At 42.5% G+C, this 26,434-nt stretch overlaps 2 protein-coding genes across 2 annotated transcripts in view; one reads left to right on the top strand and one right to left on the bottom strand.

Annotated features, from left to right (window-relative positions):
* Positions 1–15,785, top strand: part of LOC309565388 (inositol-trisphosphate 3-kinase B-like) — a 125,743-nt gene extending 109,958 nt beyond the window's left edge. The window contains exons 4-7 of the mRNA XM_082270318.1: positions 6,209–6,413; positions 8,589–8,690; positions 9,581–9,652; positions 14,378–15,785. Coding sequence (XP_082126444.1) covers positions 6,209–6,413; positions 8,589–8,690; positions 9,581–9,652; positions 14,378–14,746 — 748 coding nt within the window. The 3' untranslated portion in view covers positions 14,747–15,785. The remainder of the gene's footprint in view (positions 1–6,208; positions 6,414–8,588; positions 8,691–9,580; positions 9,653–14,377) is intronic.
* A 141-nt stretch (positions 15,786–15,926) lies between these two features.
* ATG2A (autophagy related 2A) overlaps positions 15,927–26,434 on the bottom strand; it is a 207,421-nt gene continuing 196,913 nt past the window's right edge. Inside the window, exons 38-42 of the mRNA XM_082270316.1 lie at positions 25,078–25,160; positions 21,038–21,159; positions 16,552–16,706; positions 16,313–16,465; positions 15,927–16,228 (exon numbers count right to left, since the gene is read on the bottom strand). Of these exons, the coding sequence (XP_082126442.1) occupies positions 15,992–16,228; positions 16,313–16,465; positions 16,552–16,706; positions 21,038–21,159; positions 25,078–25,160 (750 nt within the window). The 3' untranslated portion in view covers positions 15,927–15,991. The remainder of the gene's footprint in view (positions 16,229–16,312; positions 16,466–16,551; positions 16,707–21,037; positions 21,160–25,077; positions 25,161–26,434) is intronic.

Consider the following 26,434-nt stretch of genomic DNA (forward strand, 5'->3'; position numbering starts at 1 on the left):
GCTTTGGATGTACTCCTTTAAATAAGACGAAGAGTTTGTTTTTTATTAGGCAGTTGTGTTTTTGGGAATGTCTGGGGCTTTTAAAAACTAAAGGGGCTTTATGGTGACTTTTCTTGTTTGTACCATTGTGCTGTTTATGTCCTACTTACCTCACTGCCTGTCTCCTGCACTGCACCTGAGGACTTTCAAGGAGGGGAGAATTCTTGCACTGCAATGAGCACTGATTGGGTTTTTGGCACAAAAGGGGAATGCCGGGCTCTCTTAATGCTCAACAGAAGCGCATCTGCTGAGCGAAGTAATTAGGCGCCAGACCCAATAAAGAAAAAAAAAAAAACACTTTTATTCCTTCAGGTTACTCTTGCACATGGAATCACTTGAGTGCTCAGTACAAGTGCATGCTGAGCAGCCAAATCAATCTTTGGTGTCCACTCCATTAAAGGGCAAAAAAACCCCCAAAAAAACAAAACTAAACCCTGCAGCAGGGCTTAATGTAAATAAAAAAAAAAAACACCTGCCTGGGCATCGGGTAATATGATTTATGTTTTTGTAATATTTAGGTGAACCATCTTCTGTGCACCAAATGTTCGGTGAATGGAAAACAGATTTTTCTTTAATGCGCAAAATAATTCAGTTTGAAAAAAAAAGTCACAATTTGCACCAAATAATCATTCTTTATTGGGTTCAGTGTATTTAGCTTGTGCTATGTGTTATTTTATCACTGCTAGTGTTGTTATAACAGTGTCAGAGATATTTTCTTGGCTCTTATGATAAAATCATGTAAAATTCAATTCACACAGCAATTTGTATATGTCTGTAGAGAAAAGCAGGAATAAGAATGGTTTGGGTAGGTGATAAAATAGCACGAGGCTCAGTTAACAAAGCTAACACACCAAGCTAAGGATTCTTATTTTCAAAAACATTACATTTTTAATATTACAGTTATGTGTCTGTAAATAAAGATCTTTATCCTTGTGTTATCTCTGTGTGAATAAAGCCTTTAGTGTGAGAAACTTAATCATTAAGAAAATGGGATTTTTGACTTACCATAAAATCCATTTCTCTGATGTTCATTGATGGACACAGCTCCTGATCTTCTTAACCATTGAGTTATACTGGCCCCTACAGGAAAAAAGTCTGGCTACGCCTATGGGCAGTCCCAGGGAGTATACTCCCTCACTCTGCTATAGGTACTCAGTTTTCTTAAAAGCAGTGTCGGAAGAATTACAACTCCACAGAGGGGTGGGTGCCGTGTCCATCAGTGAACATCAGAGAAAAAGATTTTAGGGTAGGTCAAAAATCCCATTTTCTCTTTCGTTCATTGGCAGACACAGCTACTGATCTTCTTAACCATTGGGACGTCCCAAAGCAGTGTTAAACATGAGAGGTGGGAACAGCGAAAAAGAAAATCCTATGGCTAACTACAGTCAACCAGGTAAAAAAAAAAAAAGAAAATACACCCCTAAAGAGGACCAGGTCCTGTAAACCGCAGCCTGCAAAAACCTTGCGGCCAAAGGAAGTATCCGCAGATGCCAGCACATCCACTTTATAGAACTTTGTAAAAGTGTGCACTGAGGACCAGGAGGCCGGCCTTGCAAACCTGCGTCACTGACACTTGATGAAGGAAGGCCAAGGAGGCACTGAGCACTCGAGTAGAATGCGCCTTGACAGGGAAAGGAGGAACCTGACCCTTGATGGAATAGACCTGAACTGCCTGTCTGATCCATCTGGAAAATTTTTGCAAAGGAAGTGGATAATCCTTTCCGAGGCCCATCCATGAGCACAAATGGGGAGTCTGACTTTCTAAAAGACTCCGTAGCTGCCAGGTACACCCTAATTGCCTGGACCACATCCAAGGCATGCAAAGCAATTTCCTTAGGCTGTTTTGGTCCAGGACACAGGGAAGGCAACACAATGTCTTCATTCAAATGAAAATCAGAGACAACCTGAGGATTGGAACGACAGACAGAGGCGAAGAACCACCTTATCTCTCTGAACCACCAAAAGGAGGCTTCTGGAAGACAGAGTACCAAATTGAGGTCCCAATGCGGCAACAGAGACCGCACTGGAGGGGTCAAGTGCCTAACTCCCTGAAGAAAAGTACAAACCAGGAAGTATGTGGCCAAGGGTTGTTGAAAGAAGACCGCTAAGGCCGATTCCTGACCCTTGATCGTACTTAAGGCCAGTTTCTGGTCAACCCCCCCATTGAAGGAAGGTCAAGATTCGAGCCACCGAAAAAGAGCAAGGATGAACCACAAGAGACTCACACCACGCAATATATGTCTTCCATGTACAATGGTAGATCTTCCTAGAAGTAGATTCCCTAGCTTTTAACATCGTTGGAATCACAGACTCTATATTAGCGCTTGGCGTTCAGCAGCGAAGCCGTCAAAACCAGCGACTGTAAAGAGGATGGAAGATTGGTTCTTGGAACAGAAGATCCTCCCTGAGGAGGAAGCTTCCAAGGAATGTCGGCGTACCAAGTCCGGCGAGGCCAGTCCGGGGCCACTAAGATGACCTGAATTCCTTTTGCCCTGATCCTGCGTAGAAATCTTGGCAGAAGCTTGAGAGAAGGGAAGGCGGAAATCAGACAGTACTGACCCCATGGGGCCACTAGCGAATCTGTGGTGTCCGCCAGAGGATCTTGTGACCGAGCCACACGCCTGCATCTTTCTGTTGAGGCGGGACGCCAACAGATCCACGTCGGGGATGCCCCACAAGGGACAACTGATGAAACACCTCCGGTTGAAGGGACAACTCCCTTGGTCCAACGCCTGCCGACTGAGGAAATCCGCCTGCCAATTTTCCACCCCTGGAATGTGTACGGCGGAGAAGGCTGGAACGAACCATTCTGCCCACCTTAGAATCCTGGCTACCTCCAGAGCGGCCATGACACTTCTTGTGCCCCCCTTCATGATTGACATAAGCCACGGCCTTGGCATTGTCTGAATGTGCACTGGGCATCCCTGGAGACAATCCAGCCAAGGTTCCAGGCACAGTCTGATTGCTCGAAGTTCCAAGATATTGATCTGTAGTCTGGACTCTTCCAGTGTCCAGATCCCCTGAGCTGAGGTCTGCGCGTGCCCGCTGGCCAGACTGGGGTGGGGAAACCACTGGATCTAGATTATCCAGCCCGTTTTCCAGTCCGGCAGTGGATTGTAGATTTCACAGGAAAAAAACAGGAGAAAAAAAATCTATCTAAGAAAAAAACAATTGCAAGGACCAGAGATCCCAGCAAGGAACCAGGTCCTTACTCCTGACTAGGCAGAAACAAACTGAGTACCTATAGCAGAGAGAGGGAGTATACCTCCTGGGACTGCCCATAAGCGTAGCCAGACTTTTTTTCTGCCTAATGCCCTACTCCTGTAGGGGGCAGTTTAACCCAATGGTTAAGGAGATCAGGAGCTGTGTCCGTTAATGAACAAAAGAGAAAATAGGGTTTTCAACAGTTAAATTGTAATTTTATGCAGCCAAAAAAGGATTATATATCATAGGGGGAATATACACTTGGGCAGAGAGCTGCTATTTTCAGCAATACAAAGCAAAGGTCCCTCGAAAGCACATAGCAAACTGTTGTTTTCTTGTTCACATGACACACACTTTGAGCGAGATGTGGTGCAGGAATCTGCAGCATGTCTTCATTTATAGGACTCGAATGGCAGATCACCTAAAGCTTCATTTCTCTTTATGATTTTAAAGGAGAAGTTCACCCTTGGGAACATGTTACACATTCAACCTGTTTTTAGGGTGGAAAACCTGTTTCCAGCAGTGCTGCAGCCACTGCCCCCCTCCTTGTGGCAGCAATACGGGAAGAATTTTTCCGTACTAGCTGTCACTTGTTATAATCAGCGTGGCCGTGTGGAGCTTCACCGTCGTGTGTGAATGAACTACAAAGAATATATTTGCCAGCACACCATGGATCTTCAGTCTAAATGGTTTTTATTTCAGCATGATCACATCACAAGCAAGAGAGGGCAACGTTTTGGAGTCACACAGGACACTTTCATCAGGCATGTGAAGGGGCCCTGCGTGACTCCAAAGCGCTGAACTCTCTTGCTTGTGATGTGATCATGCTGAAATAAAAACCATTTGGACTAAAGACTAGTGGTGTGCTGGCAAATATATTCTTTGTGGCTTTCGTGATCCAGACTTTAGCTGGTGGTTACTACAGCACCCAGTATCCTAGAGTTTTCCCCAAGAATGTGTACGATGGGAATATGGACAATTGAATTTAACTACAAGCCCCGACAACCATTGCGGTTGTCAGCTTGTAGTTCTCAATAAATTACCATGGCGCTGTGGAGCGCCATGGTAGTTCATTGATTTCCTTCTGTCAGTGTATCTGCTTGCCCACGTGGGATGTACGGGTACAAAGATACATTGACAGATCTGAAGGACCTGCATAGTAACAGCGATCTGCTGATCATGGTGCAATGCTTTACAAGCTCCAAAAGAAAAAAATAATAAATGCAAATTTTTTACCTGAAAGGTGAACTTATCTTTCAAGCGCCACCGCCAAACTACAGGTGTATATCAATTAATGACTTTTCACGATGTGACATTTCAATAAAGCATATTTAAAAAATTGCACAAGGCATTGATGGCTAGAATAACGCAGCGCACTGTAAAATGGAGCATTTTACTGTGCACAAAGTGTAAATAAGGCCATTATGAGATAAATTCAACAAGCTTTTGCATGTAAAAATGACCGAGCAGTTCAAAACAACTTGTCATCAATCAATGAACAATAAATTGTTGGCTGCCTTCATCAGCTTGATTGCTTTGCGGTCCAAAGCTTGTCGAAAATAGTTTAACCCCCATTACAACCGTCTAATACATATGTGTGGTGGTAAAAGGGTACATATGCATTGCGGGGTGGACGATGTTTCTGTGCTGAGAAGCGCGCTCCCAGCACAGGGACTGAGTTGTGAGACAATTCTTGGTCCACGCCAATAATCAGTAGAGGGGCTGGCTCTTGATTGTGTGATAGCCAATCACTGTGTTCATCTGATCGGCCACTCTTTTTCACCCCCCTGCCGTTCAGTGCATTTTTAAAGGAAAGCCGGGCATAAATCGGTGTTCAGGGGTACATCTGTAAGCATGTAAAGAAAAAGGAAAAAAAAAAAACTAGTTTAAAATAAGATGATGGCTGCCATCGTGGAGCTCCTCCTAAAATGCTAGGGATCTGGCTGCTTTTGGTTGTAGTATTAATCCATTAATCCAGAACTTGTATACAGTTTAGAAAAGTCAGAGTGGTCTGTATACTTGTTTAGTCAGAGACTTAGAAAGTGTTGAAGAAGGATAAGCATAACCGCCAAAGATCTAATATTTTCAGATTGGGATGTTGGCAGTGGCAAACTCCCTACCTTGAAATGGCTTCTTGAGCACCACAAATAAGGTAAATCCATTGGTGTTGTAATTGGATTTTAAAACGTTTAGAGAGATGGTGTTCCTCCTCCCACACCTTCCTCTTGGTCTGCAATTTATAAGCAGCAAGGTAGGGCAGGAAAGTTCCCACCACTGATGGTAAGTTTCATCATTTGTATATGAGCACTCAAGATTAGGGGAATCTAAAAGCCATGCGCAGACATTGCTGGAGGTCTGTATTGTAGTGCTGCAACCTGATTAGTATTATTTTGGCACCAACTGGTTTATTTTAGAAAGTTGATGACATTTAGCAAATGCTTAATGCAAAACTAATTTTCCCAACGTTTTCTACCATAACAATTAGCAAAGATTGTTTGTTTTTGTACCTGACCTACAAAATGTTTCCTGGTATGTTTATATCTTTTAATGTATGCCCCTGGAACATTTAATTTTTATCTATTCTCGCAGAAATGTTAGAATTTACTGCAATGAGATTAACTTTGTATTTCAGATTTTATATGCTGTTTCCCATGGCTAAATCATCATTCCTGTGAGGTTTTTACAAGGTGTGTCTATCTGGTGAAATGATCCTGTTAGGGTCAGCGGCAGTCACATAATGTATTCACAGCCATGCAACTCTGAGTGCCGATTGTACTAACATGAGCCTGGATAGTCTTGTGTGCAGGAGGTGTTTGGAAGCATGAATATGTATAATTTGTGGTATTCCCAGTGAATCCAATGTATTTCACAAAATAGTTACTGTGTAACCAACAAATACAATGCGTACATGTCTTTTACCCATTTGTATTAAGATGTAATTTGATATAAATTGTCTTTTTTACAGAACATACTTAGAGGATGAGCTGGCTAAAGCCCTCCTGAAGCCCACACCACGCAAAGATTTGTACAACAAAATGGTGGCCCTGGACTCGCAGGCCCCTACTCTAGAGGAACACCTGCAAAAAGCGGTTACTAAACCTCGTTACATGCAGTGGAGAGAGAGTGTCAGCTCTACGGCAGTGCTGGGATTCCGTATCGAGGGTGTCACAGTGAGTAACTGCTCAATTATTTTTCAGAACCTGCAAGACTCATTTTGGTCAGGCTCATAAAAACCACAAGTTACACAGAGCACACCTAGCATCTGTAGGTATGACCCGTCATGCGGACTTGCTTCCCTTTCGATGGCACTACTTTCTGTTTCAGTCAACACTTCAGGTTTTCACATTACTTTCAAAAAGTATTTATGAAATTCCCCAGTGAGTTATTCTTAAAAGAGAAGTATAGGATTTAAAACCACACACACTCACCTATATTGATGCAGCATGGATCTGAGCTGCAGCTGTCCCCTGCCGGCTCAAAGACTGGAGAGATCACATGACTGCTGTTCGCTCAGTTCCTGGTCTTCACTGAACAGAGTGGTGACTGTCTAGTGCTCACTGGAGCACCAGGCTGTGGAGGGGGTGGGAGCGGCTGGCTCAGGCTCTTTGCTGTGTGCTGAGAGGCTAAGCCAGCTGCTAGTCAGGCATCTGGGTAGATCCTAACATTCATGTCAGGATCCCTGCAGAGCTCTGTGATGTTAGCTGACAGTGAGATTTAGCTTGCTGTCGGCTGAATCTGGATCACAGGAGTAATGAAATAAGTGCACGCCTGTGACCCACAGGAGAAGTATGATCAAAAGAACTTTGGCCATACTTCTCCTTTAACCCTTACGCTGCCAGGACATACAGACCTCACAGTGGGGGGTTTCACAAACAATACAGTGGCTGCAGCCACTGGGATTGTGTGTAAAACGGACAGGTTCTCTTTAATGAGAAATACAGGGTCTAAAAGAGACTGCCTGTCACCTAAAAATCATCACATAGGGGGCAAAAAAATAAAGTTACACCCAAGCACATAACCCGCCCACCCCCACATTAACAAATGGAAACGCATGCGTCGAGAGCGCCAACACATGAAAACGTTGACTGCGATACGTTACATATCGCTGTAACTGATGACCTTTAGTTTCAGGGGTGCACACAAATTTAGGGTTCAACATGCTGGGTATCTACTTACTCGGAGCAACCTCGTCTTTTATATTTTGCCAAAAATTTGGTTAGTTTTTTGCGTTTTTACCCCCTCTAAAATTCACTTTAATGTGCTTCTTTTTACTAAAATTTTTCATTTCCTACACTGTTGTGGTAATATCAAGTGATATAAAAAAATTCTCTGACACATGTGCCCTAGAGAATAAAATAGTGGTAAACACCTCTCCTGCAGCTTCACCACGCCCCTCATCTCCGCTCTCACCTTGTCTCAGCAGTCCACATCAGAGAGGACAAAGCTCCTCCTACAGATCCTGCACCTCTCTGTGCAACAGTGGAGATGCCCCCCCCCCCCAAGGAGTATCAGTGGGCTCCATGGGAGTCTACACCTGTCCTTCACAGCCTAAGTCTCTAGTTATTACTAAAACCAGTAATAATAGAATACAGAGGCAATTATTTAATATAATAAAGAGTAGTTGTATTCATAAAGTCTTACTGGTACAAACGGCCCTCTCATGGCAACCACAATGATGACGCCGCCCTGAGGACATCCCTGCTCTAGGGTGTCTGCTTTCAGAAAATCTATTATGTTTTGAGATTTTATGTAATCTTCAGGGCTAAAACTATTTTTTAATCTTTGTGATGTAGGAGCGCTGAACCTTATGCACATGTATTTCGATGGGAGAGGTGATTTGTGGTCCTAGGTGCTGCTCACCAGCAACTGTGGGGGTCATGCTGGACCACCAGAGGGGTTGGTTGAAGTTTTGAAAGGGTGGGAGCGCCACACCAACTTGTACAAACTTTTAAAAGATTTTTATTTTGAACAGCCATTCCAAAATAAAAATCTTTTAAACAAACTAAAATGATTTTCTAAACGTGCAAAATGGCTCTGGCAGTAAAAAGGATAATATCTGACACTGTCAGGCAGTGTTTGAACTAAGCAGTTAAATAGCGCATCTTACACCCAGAGCTAAAGTAACAATTCACTCATTCTTCAGTTATTAGTATAGCCCACACACAATAGTTTTACACCTATTAAAAGTGTACAGTGCCAGGTGTAGATGGCATTTACCCATCTTGATAGGAAAACTGAACTACCTACCCCGAGGATCTACAGTGCTCAATCATTTATTTTTCTCCTAGTTATCAGAGTAAATTGGCTTGCAGAGGAGTGCTAACTTTTAATGTTGTGCCTTTTAGATTGAAGCTGGTTCCGTCAAGAAAAACTTCAAGAAAATGAAGAGTCGAGAACAAATCATGGAAACATTTGCCCTTTTTACAAAAAGCCGACAGGACATCCTGGTACGAGACCTCATTGTCCACCATCTGCTCCTCTAGTACCATGTTAAGTTATACATAGAGGTATCCCAAGGGACTGCACCCAGCATGCCTGTCCTGCTCTGCTAATCTAATTTCTAGTTACATCATGTGTATCTCAACATATCACTTCATCTCCTTTCTGGGCTAAAGGTTATGTCCAGTCCCTGTAATTAGCCAGCCATCATGTCTGTTACCTTTAAGAAAAGGAATGCCCTTCGTGCTTCACCTGTAGAGACTTCATAACTCTGCTAGCTCTACAGTTCTGTAAGCTTGGGGAATGTAACCAGACTTGTCTTGTGTCTTCCAAGAGGTGTGACAGAGTGGGAAACAAAGTCAGCAGCACAATGCAATCATTTCTTTTACCTGACATACAGAGAACCACATTGGGTGTTGTTTATAAAAGTTTTTCACATTAATCAATCCTATTAAAACATGCAGCAAAAAATGTCAAGGTTATTGGAAGCACATTACACAGTATGAGAGACAGCCCTGGTTTACCAAACTTGGATTCTAAGCCTGAGATCACATTTTTTAACAGAAAACAGAGATCCCATTTTAACTTTTGTACGTATCTGCTCTATAAATACCATTAGCAAAACCCTATTTTTTGCTCCATAAAAAAAAAACCTCTCTGCCACTGAGACACATAACCATTTGTTGGCAATTATCAGTTGACAGCTTCATAACATCAATAGGATATCCATATTATGATTTTCAAAAAGTAGTTTAATCTGTGAACTGCACGGAGAGTTAATTGCCTGTGTAGTCCTAACCTACATGTAACTTTACAGAGAGGACACAATCTTTCCATGCATAGAGCAGTGCCATCGTGTGTTGGGAAAAAGTAAAGAGTGTGAACTTTTTTATTGCAGGCTGCCTATGTGAAGCGTCTGGAGAGCATGCAGGCTGCTCTTAAAGAATCTGAATTCTTTTACACTCATGAGGTAAGTAAAAGAAACATGGGGTTTATTCAATGATACTGTACAAGGAGCAACAATTTTGTGATGTAAAATATATCAAGGTTCTGTTTTCTGAAACAAGATCTGTGAATAAGGTACTGATTTGCTGATAGGGACATCGAGAAGTGTTAATTGTGCAAAAGCAGCACCCTGAATAATGTATGTACCAGTCTTGAATTTCTCAAAAAAAAAAAAAATAGTGCACTGCCTAGTATTTGAGTCTGTCTGCCTTTTTGGGGGACAGCTTTTAGAATTCAGTTCCTCTTTAAAGCAGAACTTTACCCTTCCCAACTTTGTAAAAAATAATGTTTTTAAGCAAGGAACGTATTACATTCCACATTAATAATGATGCTACCAAAATGAGTATGTTCTGTAAATTGTCAAGCGTTGTTTCATCTACTTCTTGTTGGAGGCTACCATTTTCTTGAAGCCCAGAGCCCCTGAACAGCAGTACATCTATAAGCTGTCAGCACATTGGCCTCTATGTTTTCGGCACAGAGCATGTGCAGAGTACGGCAAGCGCATGTATTACTGAATTACAAACAGGACTTTTCTTTAATGTTATACATGGCTATACCTGCAAAAGCAGTCAGCCTGAAGTGATCTAGCAGGACTTCATTTTCTGGCTAAAGTTCCACATTAAGTTAAGCCTCTTTAATTTGTGCATACTTCTGAAAGCTACACTGGTGGTGGGCAGGGGATCTTGTGTATATAGATAACCCCCGAACCTGCCCAGCTTCTGCCGGGGAAATATTTGTTAGTAGGTTAGAAAACTTGCCCCAATCAATATTGTTTCCCCAAGACAAGGGGTAACAATGCACAGAGTGTGCATGCAGAACATTTCTGTTAGTGGATATGCAGACCATATTGCTGCCTGAGGCCTGCAGGTAGCCTAAGTCTTAAGTCAGATAGAGCTCTTTTTATGCCATATAAGTTACACTGGGACATTGTTAGTGATCATCTATGAAGTATCTTCTTACTACAGATGTTACCACTAGCTGATAATATTTAACTGTCTACAGTGGCTTCAATATGCACTACTGTAGCTGTTCCATATGCTAAGAAACTTTTATGTTTAAGTTTGATAACTTTGCCTATCTTCAATCTTAATGCTGATTTGCCCTTGTAGTCATTTCTGTCCTGACTAGTTCTCAAACCAGTAAAGCTCCTCAACTTTAGTCGTAATACGAATTCCATAAGTTCTGTCCTTGTCTTTAACACTACTGGCCCATAGACATGGATTGAGCTTTACATAGTAAAATGGTCTAAGTATTAATAGGATGTAAATCTGCACACTGATCTACAAAAAGTACAGAAGTAAAAATCTCTGTGTTACAATTGGTTGTTTGAACCCCAGTCCTAACCCAGTCATGGCCCATTCAAACTGATCATACAACTGGAATGCCAAAAAAGTTGGGGCACTGTGTAAATTGATTTGAAAATCTCAAACCCCATATTTTATTCGACATGGAAAATAAAAACATTAAGTGTTTAAACTGAGAAAATATACTATTTTAGAAAAAAAAGGTAATATTAAAAGTGATGGCAGGAACATGTCTCAAAAAAGATGGGACGGGTCAATAAAAAGCTGGCAAAGTAAATGGTACTAACAAGGAAGAGCTGGAAGAACATTTTTCAACAGGTCAGTAACATGATTGGGTATAAAAAGAACATCTTAGGGAGTCTGAGTGTCTCTGAAGTAAAGATGGGCAGAGGTTCACAAATCTGTGAAGTGTGTCTAAAAATTGCAAACTATTTCAGAATAAAGTTCCCCAACATAAAATTGCAAAATACTTTAGATCTATCATCTACAGTACATAATATCAATAGATTTTGAGAATCTGGAAAAAAGTTTGTGCGGAAGGGACAAGGCCAAAACACAATATTTTGTAAAATAAATAAGATGCGCTGTTTTTGACTGAAATATTATCCTAAAAATGATTAGGTAACAAATGCAATAAGCAAAATCAAACAAAAGTGAATGTTCAAATGGAAAAGGGTTACTAGATAAGTGAAACTCTTGTTCCCTAGAACGGTGTAACAAGTGAAATAAGTAGCCACGATCTGTTCACAAAATATTACAAATAATGAATGGTGCAAAAAAGTCCATAAATAGGCCAGTGCTGCACAATTCAATATGTTTAATGAAGAGATGATGTTCCAAACTTTACCACATGCAAATACAACAAACTGTTTGTAGTGCAGCTGAAATAATCCACAATGGAAAGTGTGGATTATTGAAAATTGGATGCTTACTAAATCAAATGATCCCACCAAGAGATCATATGTGTGTGAGTGGAAGCGCCTCTGAAGACAAGTGGTCAGCCAGCTCCAGGGAATGCCTCTAGGCTTATAGTGCTCCTTAATCACATCATGTGGTTAGAAAAGATAATGGAAGAAGCGCATAGCACATGAATGCATATAAAGCTGGTTTAATAAATAAAAATTGCACTTACATCAAGGACAATGAATTTAAGCAAAATGGGATAAAATCTTGCATGGCCACCTGCAGTGCGGTCCGTGCTAATTGATGTCACTTTGATAGCTCAAATCCACCACGTTTCCTCTCAGAAGGCATCGACTGGGAGGAATTGCTCAAAATGCAATATTGGATGTCCGCAATCTTAGGAGCCTCAGGCGGCACTGCATTAAAAACAGGCATGATTCTGTGATGGACATCACTGCGTGGGCTCAGTCAAAATTTCACTGTCTGAACACCGTTTGCCATGTCATCCAAAAATGCAACTTAAAGCTCTGTCATGCAAAGAAGAAGCCTTATCCACAAATGCTGCCATCATCACTGGGATAAAGCTCTTTTAAAATGGTCTGTTGCAAAGTGGAAATCTGTGGTCAGACGATTTGAAATGCGACATGCTCTTTAGGAACCATGTGCGCCATGTCCTCCTGACTAAAGAGGAGATGGACCTTCCAGCTTTTTTATCAATGCTCAGTTTAAAAGCCTGCATCTCTGAAGGTGGGAGGGTGCATTTGGAAAGGCACCATCAATGTTGAAAGATATAGCCAGGTTTTAGGGCAGCGTATTGCTCAGGCAAGAATGGGAAAACATTCCTCTCCCAAAACTCCAGCAACTGGTCTCCCTCAGTTCCCCGACGTTTATAGAGTGTTGTCAGAAGAGGAGATGCTAAAGTGTGGTAAACATGGCCCTGGCCCAACATTTTTGGAAATGGGTTTGTACTTGCCAGCTTTTTGTTGCCCTTTCTCAACCTCTGAGACGTGTTTCTGCCATTGCTTTCCATTTTCTCAGTTTAAACATTTGATACATTTTGTATTGTAAAAAAAAAAAAGGGGTGCATGAGACTGCAATGCATATGCAGAGGTTATCTATATCCAGAGCTATCAGTAGTTGTATACAAATCTCTGTTGTTATGATAGAGGTTAGCTTGGCTTAGCCCCCTACCTGCAGTGCCTTTCTGCTAGTCATTAGGCAGCCAATCACAAAGTAAAAATAGGCAAGCTTGGAGGTGTCAAATTTCAGTTGTGGATTACACTGAATCTAGAGTGTTCTGACATGCAGTTTTCACAAAAGGAAGCATCTGCTGATGCAATTTTATCATATGTTCAGATTGAACTGTACAAGCTGGTTACTGGTTTGCTTAAAGCCCCGTACACACAATCAGATTATCGGACAAATTTCCGTCCATTTTTTGTTGCATGCTAGTCTTACATGGAAAGTGAAGAGGTTACTCAACATTCAAAAATTCTTGTACGACAGAATTCAACTTCAGAAGTGATGTCATGTGTTGAATTGTTTTGTATGTGTTCTTTAGTTTCCAAACACGCGTAGTCTTGCTCTTATGATTTTTTTGGCTTCATGTATAGAATGCGTGAAAGTAAATAACCTTGAACCTTTAGAAACACTTTAACATACAATATGTTGCACAAATGTAGAGGAGCTCACCAACCACTTAGGGATCTCCTGAAAAATGCTCATCAATCCTTAAAGTGATTCTAAAAAGTTTTGTTTTTTACTTATAAAAGTAACAAACATGTTATACTTAACTGGGCAGTTGCAGTGGATTTGCACAGAGCAGCCTGAATCCTCTTCTCGGGTCCCTTATTCTGTGATCCTGGCCCCTGTTCAGTGCCCCCACAGCAAGCAGCTGTTATGGGGGCACCTAGGCCGAGTAACAGCTCCCTGTGTCTGTTCAGACATGGAGCCCTTACCTGGCCCTGCCTCTTTCTCCTGATTGGCTAGCTGACTTTGATGGACAGCAGCAGCCAATGGCGCTGCTGCTGTGTCTCAGCCAATCACGAGGGAGAATTTTGGATGGCTGAGACCCACGTGGACAAAAAGGGACCTAAAGGTAAGTGTAAGCGGGATGCTGCACACAGAATGCTTTTTATCTTAATGCATAAAAATAAACCTTCTGACTTTACAACTCCTTTAACAATTGTGCCCTCTGTAACCTGTGGTACTGATCCAAATACAATAGATAATAGTATGGGACATTTGAGCTCCTAGCTGTCACTTTTTGTGGGTGTAGCTTATGTATGTTGCATCTTGCTATTATATACACTTCATTAAATTTAGATGCAAACACTCTCTTAAAACATAATAGAATGCAAATAATTAATTGAACTTTTTAGGTATGGTAACAATTCTATAGTGCTGTGTATTTTTATTTTTGCTTAAATTCCAGATTCAAACCTGTGGTTTTAACTTTTTATGACTGTCCTTTATTGTCTCAGGTGATAGGCAGCTCCCTTCTCTTTGTTCATGACCGTCGTGGCAACTCCAACGTTTGGATGATCGATTTTGGCAAAACAACTCCTGCTCCAGCACATATTAGTCTGCGCCATGACGTGGCTTGGGCGCCTGGCACTCATGAAGATGGCTACTTACTGGGGCTGCAGAACCTCATTGACACTCTTCAGGACACCATACAAATGGTTAAAGAGAACAGGGAAGAGGCTGTAGATAGCTCTGTACAGGAGGGAGAGCAGACCAAAGAAGAGAATGAAAAGATGCTGCTAAGAGAAGAGGTAGAGGCGAAAACTACAAATGGGGAAAATAATACACTCATGACACCCATACAGCCTGAAAACAGAACCCTATGATTTATCACGGGACACGTTCCATAATACTAAACAGAAATGGGGGACACCAGCACTGCTCACTGATGAAAGGACTTATGTGTAGGACACATCTCTCTCTAAATGCTACGTTCCTACCCGAGGCAAAACATGAGCAGGTGAACAACTCACAGTGATAACAGAAAAAATGAGTTGATCTTCTATAAATAACTACTGGAAAATAAAGCACAACCACCACTGAGCTGCTGCTCTTCATGTTATTCCACAACAGGAAAGGACTACCAGGGTCTCCAGCCTTCTGTTGTAATGGGATGGCCGCCTGTATCTCCTCTGATGACAGATACATTCTGCTGACATAGAGACCCATATCAAGCAGTGTGAAGGGCAGACAGATTCTACTATAGCGCCCACTTATATCCCAGCATAAAGCAAGACAACACTCTTATGCAATCCTATGAAAACTTGTAAAGACTTTAAATATCACTGTGCACATGAAAGGACTGTTATTGATGTTATATCTATGAACAATGATGTATCATGAACACAATGTGAGAATAGCAGCTTTTCTTTCACACAGTTTGAACATTGCACTCTCTGTAACATGAAACTATATCCAATGACCCGTGGTCTTCATACAAATTACACACCTAGGCAGAGGTTTCAGCAGCCTTGTTTGCATGTCACTGGGAATTCTTTACATTGTTTATTTATACATATATATATTATTTATACTTATATGGCCTCAATCAGAAGAAAGCATTAAGGGAAAAGATAGGATTATAAAAGCCACATTTTGTGATGGCTCAAGGCCTATAAGACGTGTGCTCAGAGTCCTTTCTTGGGGCAAACAGTCCCATATTGTGCTGTTTCTCCATTAATCAACAGGATAAAATTGGATTCTCTTGTAAGATCAGGGGTCACTGCATCAAGGCCACAACTGCGAACGGAAAGTGCTTATTATCTACTGAAGTCACTGCATGATTAGAAGATCAACAGAAAAGCTGAGCTTATCTTAAATTGTTAGGAAGATTAAGACGGGTGAACAAGTTTAAAAAAAATAAAACTAACACAAAAAGGCATATGGTTTAGAATCAAGTATTTGGGTAGGGACTTTAAATGTCCAAGCTGTTATACTGTATGTTCATGCAGTGGTATACAGTTTGATTCACAGACCCAGCATATTCCAGGCAATGTCACATATTGCAGCTTTCCTTTGGCACTTTATAGGGTAAAAGAGTAGAAGGCATGGAGAGGCAGATTTTTCAGTCTTCAATCCTGCCCTTCATCTGCTCTCCACTTAAAAGAATCCTCTTTGTGAGCATCGGGCCGAATTTGGTTTCGCATGCCCCCTAGGAGATTTGACGTAGCTTCAGTGGCCACTATAAATGGCTTCACCACAGTGGGTGGGATCTGTCGAAGGACACCGCCTACAGCACCAGTCAGACCCTTTTGTTCATGCCCACGAGATGCTACATCACGTATAGTTTGTGCTGTGTCAATGACACCCTAAGATGAAAGAGAAAGAACAAATGATGTCAGTGCCCCATAAGTTTCCTAAACACCTGTATGCCCTTTGTGTTTTGCACTCACCTCCCGTACAGTATCATAGGCCTTTGCTACACCTTCCCTGAGATCTGCCGGTTGCTGCCCTCTTCTCAGTCTGCGAGACTGTCTAGAATCAAGGTAGCAGCGTGACACGGGGGGTGTCGGAGACAAAATATCGTAAACAGTCTCTGCTGTAGCCTGAAATTACAATCAGTATATACATTCAGTTAAATGCCAACATGGTTCAAAATTGGGATTTATGATCCTGGCTCTTTTCACACTACCTGAATAGCTTGCACTAGCCGATTGCTGAGTTCTAGGGCTGCCGAAGCAGTAGAAGTACCAAAAGATGCTGCCCCCCTCTGTAAGCCACGGATAATGCGTCCATCCTTCCTGTATTGTTCAATAGGTAGCCAGAAAAGATCACGAACCCCATGGACTAAAAAAGAGCAAGCAATGACAGATCTGCTGTTATGACATGTCATATTATGACACCCACTTTACTGTCAGCATATGACACATTGTACATGGAAAAATTATTACCAGCTTAGACAATCACTGTTATGCCTGTATATCTGACAAATAATACACATTATGGAATCATTTTAACTGTATCAGTAATCCAGAATAAAATCTATACAAACTAATTTAGTTACTGAAACTCTTGACACACAAAAAACAACATGTTAATTAAAGGATAAGTTCACCTTTTGAAAAAAAAATAAAAAATGCACATTTTTTGGCAGGTAAAAAAGTGCATTTACTATTTTTTTTCTAAGGAGCCTGCAGAGCAATCAGCAGATCACGGGTGCAATTTAAGTGTCCTGCATACTCTCAGGATAGCTTTCTGCCTGTACCTCGTGGTTTATTGAAATTACAAGACGTCAGCTGGGGTGGCTTGTGGTACCTACAGGCATTCATTTACAGGACACTAATACTTTACACCTGTGAAAAAGGTAAACCAATTACAAAATATAACTTCCTATTACCACAAAAAGAGCAGCTTTTAGCCAGACTGGTAAGGTCCCAAATATATAAACCAAATATCCCCTAGGGCAGTGATGGCGAACCTTGGCACCCCAGATGTTTTGGAACTACATTTCCCATGTTGCTCAGCTACACTGCAGGAGCATCATGGGAAATGTAGGTCAAAAACATCTTGGGTACCAAGGTTCACCATGACTGCCCTAGGGGGTGTGTGACCGTGCTCCTTTATTCTAAAACATTTTAAATAATGTCCTTAATGTGCAATCCAATCCACATGAAACAAAGTGCATAATACTTTAAATAGTCCAATCGTATAATCATGTGAAGTGACACAAAAAGGTAAGTGCTCCTCCTTCGCACCCACAGTGTACACACCAAACTCACCAGAACGTATTTCTCTTGGCCTGGGGGTATGATCTCTGTTTTCTTTTTTATTTATCCCCAAGCCGCAGGGATCTCCAAACTTTCGGCCCTCCAGCTGTTGTGGAACTACACATCCGATTAGGCATTAAAACTTGTAACATTCACAGACATGACTAGGCATGATGGGAATTGTAGTTCCTGAACAGCTTGAGGGCCATAGTTTGGAGACCCCTCCGCAAGAGAAATACTTTTTCAAGGACCCATGAGACAACCGGAAAAGGGCCTGATGACCACATACCATTCAAGGAGATGCTGTTCAGTGGTTAAGCGTATCTCGACTTCTTGTAACAAAGAGATCAATAGTGAGTGCGTTGCACACTGTGGGAGCGGAGGAGCACGTATCTCTTTTTGTCACTTCACATGATTGGACTATTTACAGTATTATACACTTTTTGTTTCACATGGACTTGATTGCACATTAAGGAAATTGCAGGGTTCATACGGTCATGAAAATCCTGGAAAAGTCATGGGATTTTGACATGACACTTTCCAGGCCTGGAAAAGTCCTGGAAAATGAGTAAACCCACCAAGTTTTGGAAAAGTCATGGAATTGTGTTGTGCAACTATTTAATTTTGTCTCCGGGCCCCCTGTATTCTGTGGGAGCGGGGGACAGTAAGTGGACTATTTTCTCTGTTTCGGGTTTAGGCGGATTAATCTGCCGCAGCGCACTGCACAGCTGAAGCCTGGTCACTGGCCTCTTCAATATGAATAGACCGTGACAGGCTGGGAACTCTGCGGCGGATTGATCCGCTGAAACCTGAAACTGAGATATAGTGCACTTACTGTCCCGCTCTCAGGGGCGTACCAGCGAGGGGGCGCGTGCACTGGGGGGTGTCAGGCCGGTGTCCGCCGGGCCGCCCGCATCTCCGCACTGGGGGGGGGGGGTATGTCAGGCCGGTGTCCGTCGGGCCACCCGCATCTCCGTGTGAGGAAGGGAGCTGCAGCGGCAGGAAGAAGGTCAGTGAGAGTGCCTGAGGAGTCTCGTGTGCTGGGTAGGAGGGGGATGGGATGGGACAGCTGCATAGAGAGGAATTGAACTTTCCATATTCCTCATGCCTCATGTCGCTGAATGCTTGTTACTCCTCTCAGAAGCTGCACTAGGAATATTGAAAGTTCAATTCATCTATACTCAGCTGCCCCATCCCCCTCTTATACAACTTCCTTTGCTGGCCCCCCTCAGTGCTCTTTAGCCCCCCTCAGTGCTATTAACCCCCCAGTGCTATTAACCCCACCCCCTCAGTGCTATTAACCCCACCCCCAAGTGCTATTAACCCCCCCGGTGCTCTTTAGCCCCCACCCCAGTGCTCTTTACCTCCTTCCCTGCTCTTAGCCCCCTCCATGCTCTTAGTCTGGCTCTCCACCCCCCCGTGCTCCCTGGCTCCCCCCTCAGTGATTTACTGTCCCCCCCCAGACAGTGCTCTCCAGTTCCCCCCCTCCCCCTGTGCTCTCCATCCCCCTGGTTTTCCCTGCCTGCCCCCCCCCCAGTGCTCTCCACCCCCCTGCGCCTTCAACCCCCCTTAATTCTCTCTATTCCCCCCCCCCCATGCCCTTCAGCTCCTTCAGTGCTCTCTGCTTCCCCTGTGCTCTCCAGCCCCCCCCCCTAGTGCTCTTCTATCTTCTATCATGTCCGCAGTCTCTGACCTTCTCTTCTATCATGTCCGCAGTCCCCGACTATCTCTTGTATCATGTCCGCAGTCTCTGACCATCTCTTGTATCATGTCCGCAGTCTCTGACCATCTCTTGTATCATGTCCGCAGTCTCTGACCATCTCTCCTACCATGTCCGCAGCCTTTGACCATCTCCTGTTACATGTCTGCAGCCTTTGAAAATCTCCTGTACCATGTACGCAGCCTCTAACCACCTCCTGTACCATGTCCACAGCCTTTGAAAATCTCCTGTACCATGTCCGCATCCTCTGACCACCTCCTGTATCATGTCCGCAGCCTCTAACCATCTCTTCTATCATGTCCGTAATCTCTGACCATCTCTTGCCTTTTATCATGTCTGCAGTCTCTGAGGGGGTTTGGAGAGGAGTCAAAAGTGTGAGTGCTGTCGGGATGGGGATCACAGGAGAAGTCAGACATGTGTGGACTGGGGAGAGGAGACTACAGGATAAAACCAGAGCATGGTGCACCTAAGAGGAGGTCAGTGACAGTGCTGCCCGGCCAGTCTGAGGGGGGATCACTGATGTAAGGGGGCACTGTTATAAAGGTTCCTCCTTATATCAGGACCCCCCTCCCTTCCTTAGTGCATTCACTCTGTGGAAAGTGGTCTCTGGTCACCAGAGTCCCCCCTACATCAGAGTTCTCAGCTTTTTCACCCGTGCGCCTGAAGTGACACCCGCTCCCAGCTGCGGCAGTGGTGCTTCCATCTCATCCACTGTAAAACAAGGGACCATTTTGAGTCGCGCTGTATCCAGAAATGAAACCCTAACTGCAGAGGTACTGTACACTACAAAGATTTTCATTTATTTTAGTAAAAATATGCTGGGTGTGACATGGATTTTCTTCTTATTTAACATGTATACATAGACATTTCATGAAACTTTAGGTCATGAATATTTACGTGAAGTCATGGAAAAGTCATGGAATTTTATTGGTAAAAATGTGTATGAACCCTGAAATTGTTTAAAAAGTTTTAGGTTTAAGGAGAGTGGTCACACATCCCCTAAGGAATAATTGGTTTATTAATTCACAAGAAAATGAATGAATGATGCGGCCATGTGGGCAGAGATACGCACGCCCGCGATACTTTCAAACTGTGATGGGGGGGGGGCTGCAGATGAAGGAACATGGTACATGTTCTACCTTAAAAAAACGGGTGGAACAGATAACATGTTCCAAAAGCTCATCTTATTCTTTAAAGAGGTATTTCACTTTCAGTACAGACAATGGAGGGCTCTTTTGGTGGAAACATAAGGTAGATCTGCCCCCAGTCACTATCATATGATTGGAATTTACTCCAAGCTCCAAGGCACCTGGTGTTAGTCTGTTTACTTCTCAGCAAAGACAACCAGCTGGTCCTGAGAACTTTGGGAACTGCCAAGTCAGATTCCAAAATGTTAATTGGCAGTGTTCCAAAGCCAGAGTATTTAGTGCTGGACGTTCCCATTAAAGAGGCTTCCATTTGTTTTTTTTGTGCATGTGAAAATCCTTTAGTACTTTTTCTCAAGTCCTTAAATACACTGTACTCAGCCTAAATTAATGCTAATGATAGGTGCTAACATTGTAGAGAAAAAAAATGCAAGTTGCAATATTTATCTTAAATATAACAACTGGAGCAATACAGGCCATTGCTTGTTTCCTGTATGTATCAAATCGCGGAACCAGCATTTACCCCAGGAACATACAGTTACTTACATAGCTGTACAACTGAATGCATAGGTCCCACTCCTCCCAGAATTCCTGGTAGCTGGTTCTTTCGAATATCAGTCAGCCACTCATTGAGAGCATAGGAGAAAACTTTTTCTGCTCCAAGCAGTCTGTAAAAATAAAGAGAGTGGTTACAAAAAAAAAAAAAAAAAAAAAAAAAAACATTCTAATGTTATAATGGGTATTCCTGACCTGTGTCAGAAAATCCCAAGTGACTCCTTTTTAAATGATACAGCTTTGCTTGGGCCAGGTTCCAAAAGTGATTACAGAGTGTATGACCCCGAGGTAACTGAAGGCTTGAGAACTACAGGAAGCAAAACATTTCCTGCAAGTTTCCCTGATCAAACCATTGTAAACCATGTCAGCTAGCTGAATTCACAAAAAAAGAATTACTCCCTAGCACTCTTATTAAACTTCAAGCAAGTGACCTGATCACACTTAAACCTGATATATCTACCCTGGCTCTATCCTACACTCTTTAACATTCCCTCTCCACTGGCATCTTCCCCAACCCTCTAAAACATGCACTAGTCACTTCCATACCAAAGAAAGCCTCACTAGACCCCACCAATCATAACAACCTAAGATCCATCGCCAAACTCCTTGAACATCTAGTCTACACCCAACTGAGCAATCACCCCATTGAGAATTCCCTTCTTGATCCCCTTCAGTCTGGATTTTGCAGGCTGCACTCCACAGAAACCTCTCTCCTAAAACTCACAAATGACTTACTAACAGCGAAAACCAATGGTCACTATTCTGTACTCTTACTCTTGGACCGCTCTGTTGCCTTTGATACAGTTGACGACCCCCTCCTCCTCAAAAATCTAAATTTGCTAGGTCTGCATGACTGCGCTCTCCGTTGGTTCAAATCTTACCTATCTCACCGCACCTTCAGTGTCACACACAACTTCACTTACTCCTCTGCAAATCCTCTTACCATTGGGGTCCCCCAAGGTATTGTCCTTGGACCTCCACTATTCTCAATGTACACCTCCTCCCTGGGTCAGCTGATAGCCTCCCATGGCTTCCACTACCATTTCCATGCTGATGACACTCAAATATATCCCTCTACCCCTCAGCTCACCCCATCAATCTCCTCCCGCATCACTGATTTTTCTAACAGACATATTAGCCTGGATGTCACACCACTTCCTCAAACTGAATCTATCCAAAACCGAGCTTATAATATTTCCTCCCCCACATGCCTCTTCCCCTAAATTCTCTGTCAAGATCAATGGCACAACTATCAGTCCTTACACACATGCCAGGGTGCTAGGGGTAACCCTGGACTCTGAACTGTCCTTTCAGACCCACATCCAATCCCTGTCCAAATCATGCCGCCTTAACCTCTGCAACATCTCTAGAATAAGCACCTTTTTAACCAATGACACCACCAAGCTTCTAAGTCACTCCCTGGTTATCTCTCGCCTCGACTACTGCAACTCCCTCCTCATTGGATTACCTTTACATAGACTATCCCCCCTTCAGTGCATAATGGATGCTGCTGCAAGACTCATCCACCTTACCAACCATTCAGTGTCCTCCACCCCTCTCTGCCAATCCCTTCACTGGCTTCTACTCACCCAACAAATAAAATTCAAAGTACTAACAATAGTTTAGAACACCATCCACAACTCTGCCCCCAGCTACATCACTAACCTGATCTCAAAATATCAACCAAGCCGGTCCTCCCACGACCTCCTGCTCTCTAGCTCCCTTGTCACCTCCTCCCATGCTCGCCTCCAGGATTTCTCCAGCGCTTCTCCCATACTTTGGAACTCTTTACCCCAATCTGTCCGAATGTCCCTTATTCTATCCATCTTTAGATGATCCCAGAAAACCCTTTTTTTTTTTTAAAGAAGCCTATCTGGCTTCAAACTAATACACTGTTTCACTTTTTCCATTAGCTCATTATCCCTGGCTATTACCTTTTGAATCAATTGACCGTCCCTCTATAATGAGCAGGGCCCTCTGATTCCTTTTGTACCAAAATTGTATTGTAACTGTAATGTCTGCCTTCATTTTGTTAAGCACCGCACAAACTGTTGGTGCTCTATAAATTCTGTATTAATATAAATAATATTATATACACAAATATGTTAAAAGGAGAAGTATGGCCAAAGCACTTTTGGTCCTACTTCTTCTGTGGGTCACAGGAGAACACTTTGTTCTGCACTTCTGTGACCCATAATCAGCCGACAGAGGGATAAACTATGCTGTTGGCTGACGGCACTCGTGTTTAATGTCGGGATCCACCCACATGCCTGACCGGCAGCTTGCTCAGCCTCTCAGTGCACTGCTGAGAGCCTGCCCCGTGCACAGCCCAACTCCCCAGTGATTGCTGGAGGGGCAGAGCAGAGAGCGGTGACTGTCAGCTCATTGAAGACCAAGAACTGAGCGATTAGTGGTCTTTGATCACTCTGTTCTTGGTCCTAAAGGTGACATGGGATAGATACAGCATCGGAGCGATGTTGTATCCACCTAGGTGAGTATGATTGTTTTTTCTTGTTAATCCCACACCTCTCATTTATCATGAAGCTATGTTAACAGCCTGGCTGAGATAAAAGAATTAAGAATATTAACAAAGCTAAGATGCACACCTTTCCTATAAACATGTTATTTCAGGCTCATTTTAACATTTTAGTACTCAAATGGTTGGTCAAGTGATCTTTAATAAAAAAGGAAGATAAAAATTCAGATTGGCTAAATCCACACCTTAATGAGAGATCACACGATTAACTGCCTGGGGCTTTCAGGCATATGAATAACACTGAAGAAAGCCTGAAGCAGCATTTTCACAAGTAAGATAGCTATTCCAGCTCCTATACTCTTATCTATCCATTCCAGCAGGACTGGTAACAGGACTGGTCAACATTTTCCTACATCTCTATTTTAGAGGAAAGAAAACTTGGATGAAAGGATTGGAAAGAAATTAAAGTCTAGTCAGATTTCACCATTTTCTCCCTACACACAGAGGACTATGGGAAAATTACGATGCATGCTGCAGCTTTACAAGTAATATTTTCCAGTCAAATGCCCTTGTTCAGAGGTAATAAAATGAGGAGACCTCGACATAAAGTATTAAGTGAAACTTTAGCACACATTTTTAATTCACCATTGTATGTGGTTATCCAACATCATATTTGAGGAAATTAATTTTTTCGGGTTATCTACTTCTATACAAGCGTCTTATGCCAAAATTTCAGGTGACAAAATAAAAAAGGATGGCTGCTGAATAGGATTTCTTTGTGTCAGCTTTCTTGAGGACACAAAATTTGATCTGAGAGAACTTCCACGGAGCTGGTTTTGGCAAATCCAAGCACTGTACAACAGACAACATCAGAATAGTGGCATTTAGTGTGTTGGCACATGCGGTAAGTGAACCCTTCGTTGTGTGTAAGCGGACAGGCTGTCACCTTATCACACTGTCCACCTAAATGACACTAACATTATAATGGGGGTCGGGAAATTCAAAAGTGACAGGCATAGGTACATGAGAATGATCCTTCCACCACTGCATCTTTCGCATTGAATTTACATTACAGGAAAAGTGCATCTTGGGAGACACCCTTATTGTCTAACAGTAAAGTTTTTTTTATAGGAAGTTACTTTTTACTGAAGGCGGTTTCTAAAAGAATTGTTGTTTTAACTACTGCTCTGATATTACCACTGTTTGTAATAAACCTGCTTCACAAGATGACAGTAAAAGCGGAACTATATTTACCTTCACTTCAGTGCTGCTCTGTCCCGGAGATTCCTGCAAGCCCCTGTCATCTTACAGGTACCGATCCTCGGGCCATTTTATTGGCTGGGCCTAGGTGATGTGGGTGGGAGTTCTGTCAGCTCGGCATTGCCTAAATTGTGCACTGAGCTGTGCATGCAAGCAGGTAAGAAACTTTGGCAGAAGAGACATAACATAGTATGTCCCTTCTGCATTAAAAATCCTGCTTGTTCCACAACTCACTTTTTCTTTAATTCCAACAGAATTGTAGCAATATACATTGATGATGGTTTTATATCCTCACCCATGTCTGCAGTACAGTCTTTTCAGCTTCAGTTCCGAACAGTTTAATTGGGCTAGTCCTATTAATATTCCAGCAAATGTACCCTGAAAAAAAACAAGTATTTCTTGAATGCAGAATAGTTGGCATGGTCACTGAAAGACCACATTGGGTTACTTACAAAAGTCTATAAATACAAACCAAAGAGCAAGACTGGAAATCTGGTGATCTACAGCAACCAATCAACAATAGACTTTCTTTATTCTTTCTACTCCAAATTACTGAAGATAAAATGTGACTGGACCCCCCAAACATATTTTTTTTTTAGCAGAGACCCTAGAGAATAAAATGGAGATTGTTGTAATACTTTGTCACACCGTATTCACTTTTTTGAATTTAAAAATAAGAAAACAGTAAAAGATAGCCTATGATTTTTCTAAAAAGTGAAAGAGAATTTTACGGCGAGTAAATTGATACCTTAACATGTCATGCGTCAATGGTGGACAAACATCGGTACTTAAAAATCTGCATTGACGACGTTTCAAACATTTCTACAGGGTACCAGTTTGGAGTTACAGAGGAGGTCTAGGGCTAGAATTATTGCTTTTGCTCTATCATGGCGATGCCTCACATATGTGGTTTGAATACTGTTTACATATGTGGGCGTGACTTGCGTATGCGTTCGCTTCTGCGTGCAATCTCAGAGGGATGGGGCGCTTTAAATTTTTTTTTCTTATTTATTTTACACGGTTACATAGTTACATAGTAGGTGAGGTTGAATAAAGACAATAGTCCATCTAGTTCAACCTGTGTAGGTGTGTGTGGCTGTAATCATCTCACATACCCCTGAATGTTCTGATCCTTGAGATGTAAGTCTAAGAGTCTTTTGAAAGCCACCATACTACCCGCAGAAACCACCTCTTGTGGTAGAGAATTCCACAATCTTGTTGCCCTAACAGTAAAGAACCCCCCGCGTTGCCTGAGGTTAAAACGCTTCTCCTCTAATCGCATTGTATGCCCTCGGGTCCTCATGCAATCCCTTCGAATGAACAGCTTTTTTTCTAAGCTGGGATCCCCATTAAGATATTTATAAATTGCTATCATGTCCCCCCTCAGACGTCTCTTCTCCAGGGAGAATAAATCGAGCGATTGTAGACGCTCTTCATAGTCAAGGTCCTCCAATCCCCTAATTAGTTTAGTTGCCCTTCTCTGGACTCTCTCCAGCTGCAACACATCCCTCCTGAGGACTGGCGACCAGAACTGGACAAAATACTCCAGATGCGGTCGGACCAGAGTTTTATAAAGTGGAAGGATTATAGTCTTGTCTCTGGAATGCATCCCTTTCTTTATGCATGCTAATATTCTGTTGGCTTTGGAAGCT

Source organism: Pelophylax lessonae (genome assembly GCF_965119305.1).
Source record: "Pelophylax lessonae genome assembly, chromosome: 10".
In the NCBI taxonomy this organism is placed as follows: domain Eukaryota; kingdom Metazoa; phylum Chordata; class Amphibia; order Anura; family Ranidae; genus Pelophylax; species Pelophylax lessonae.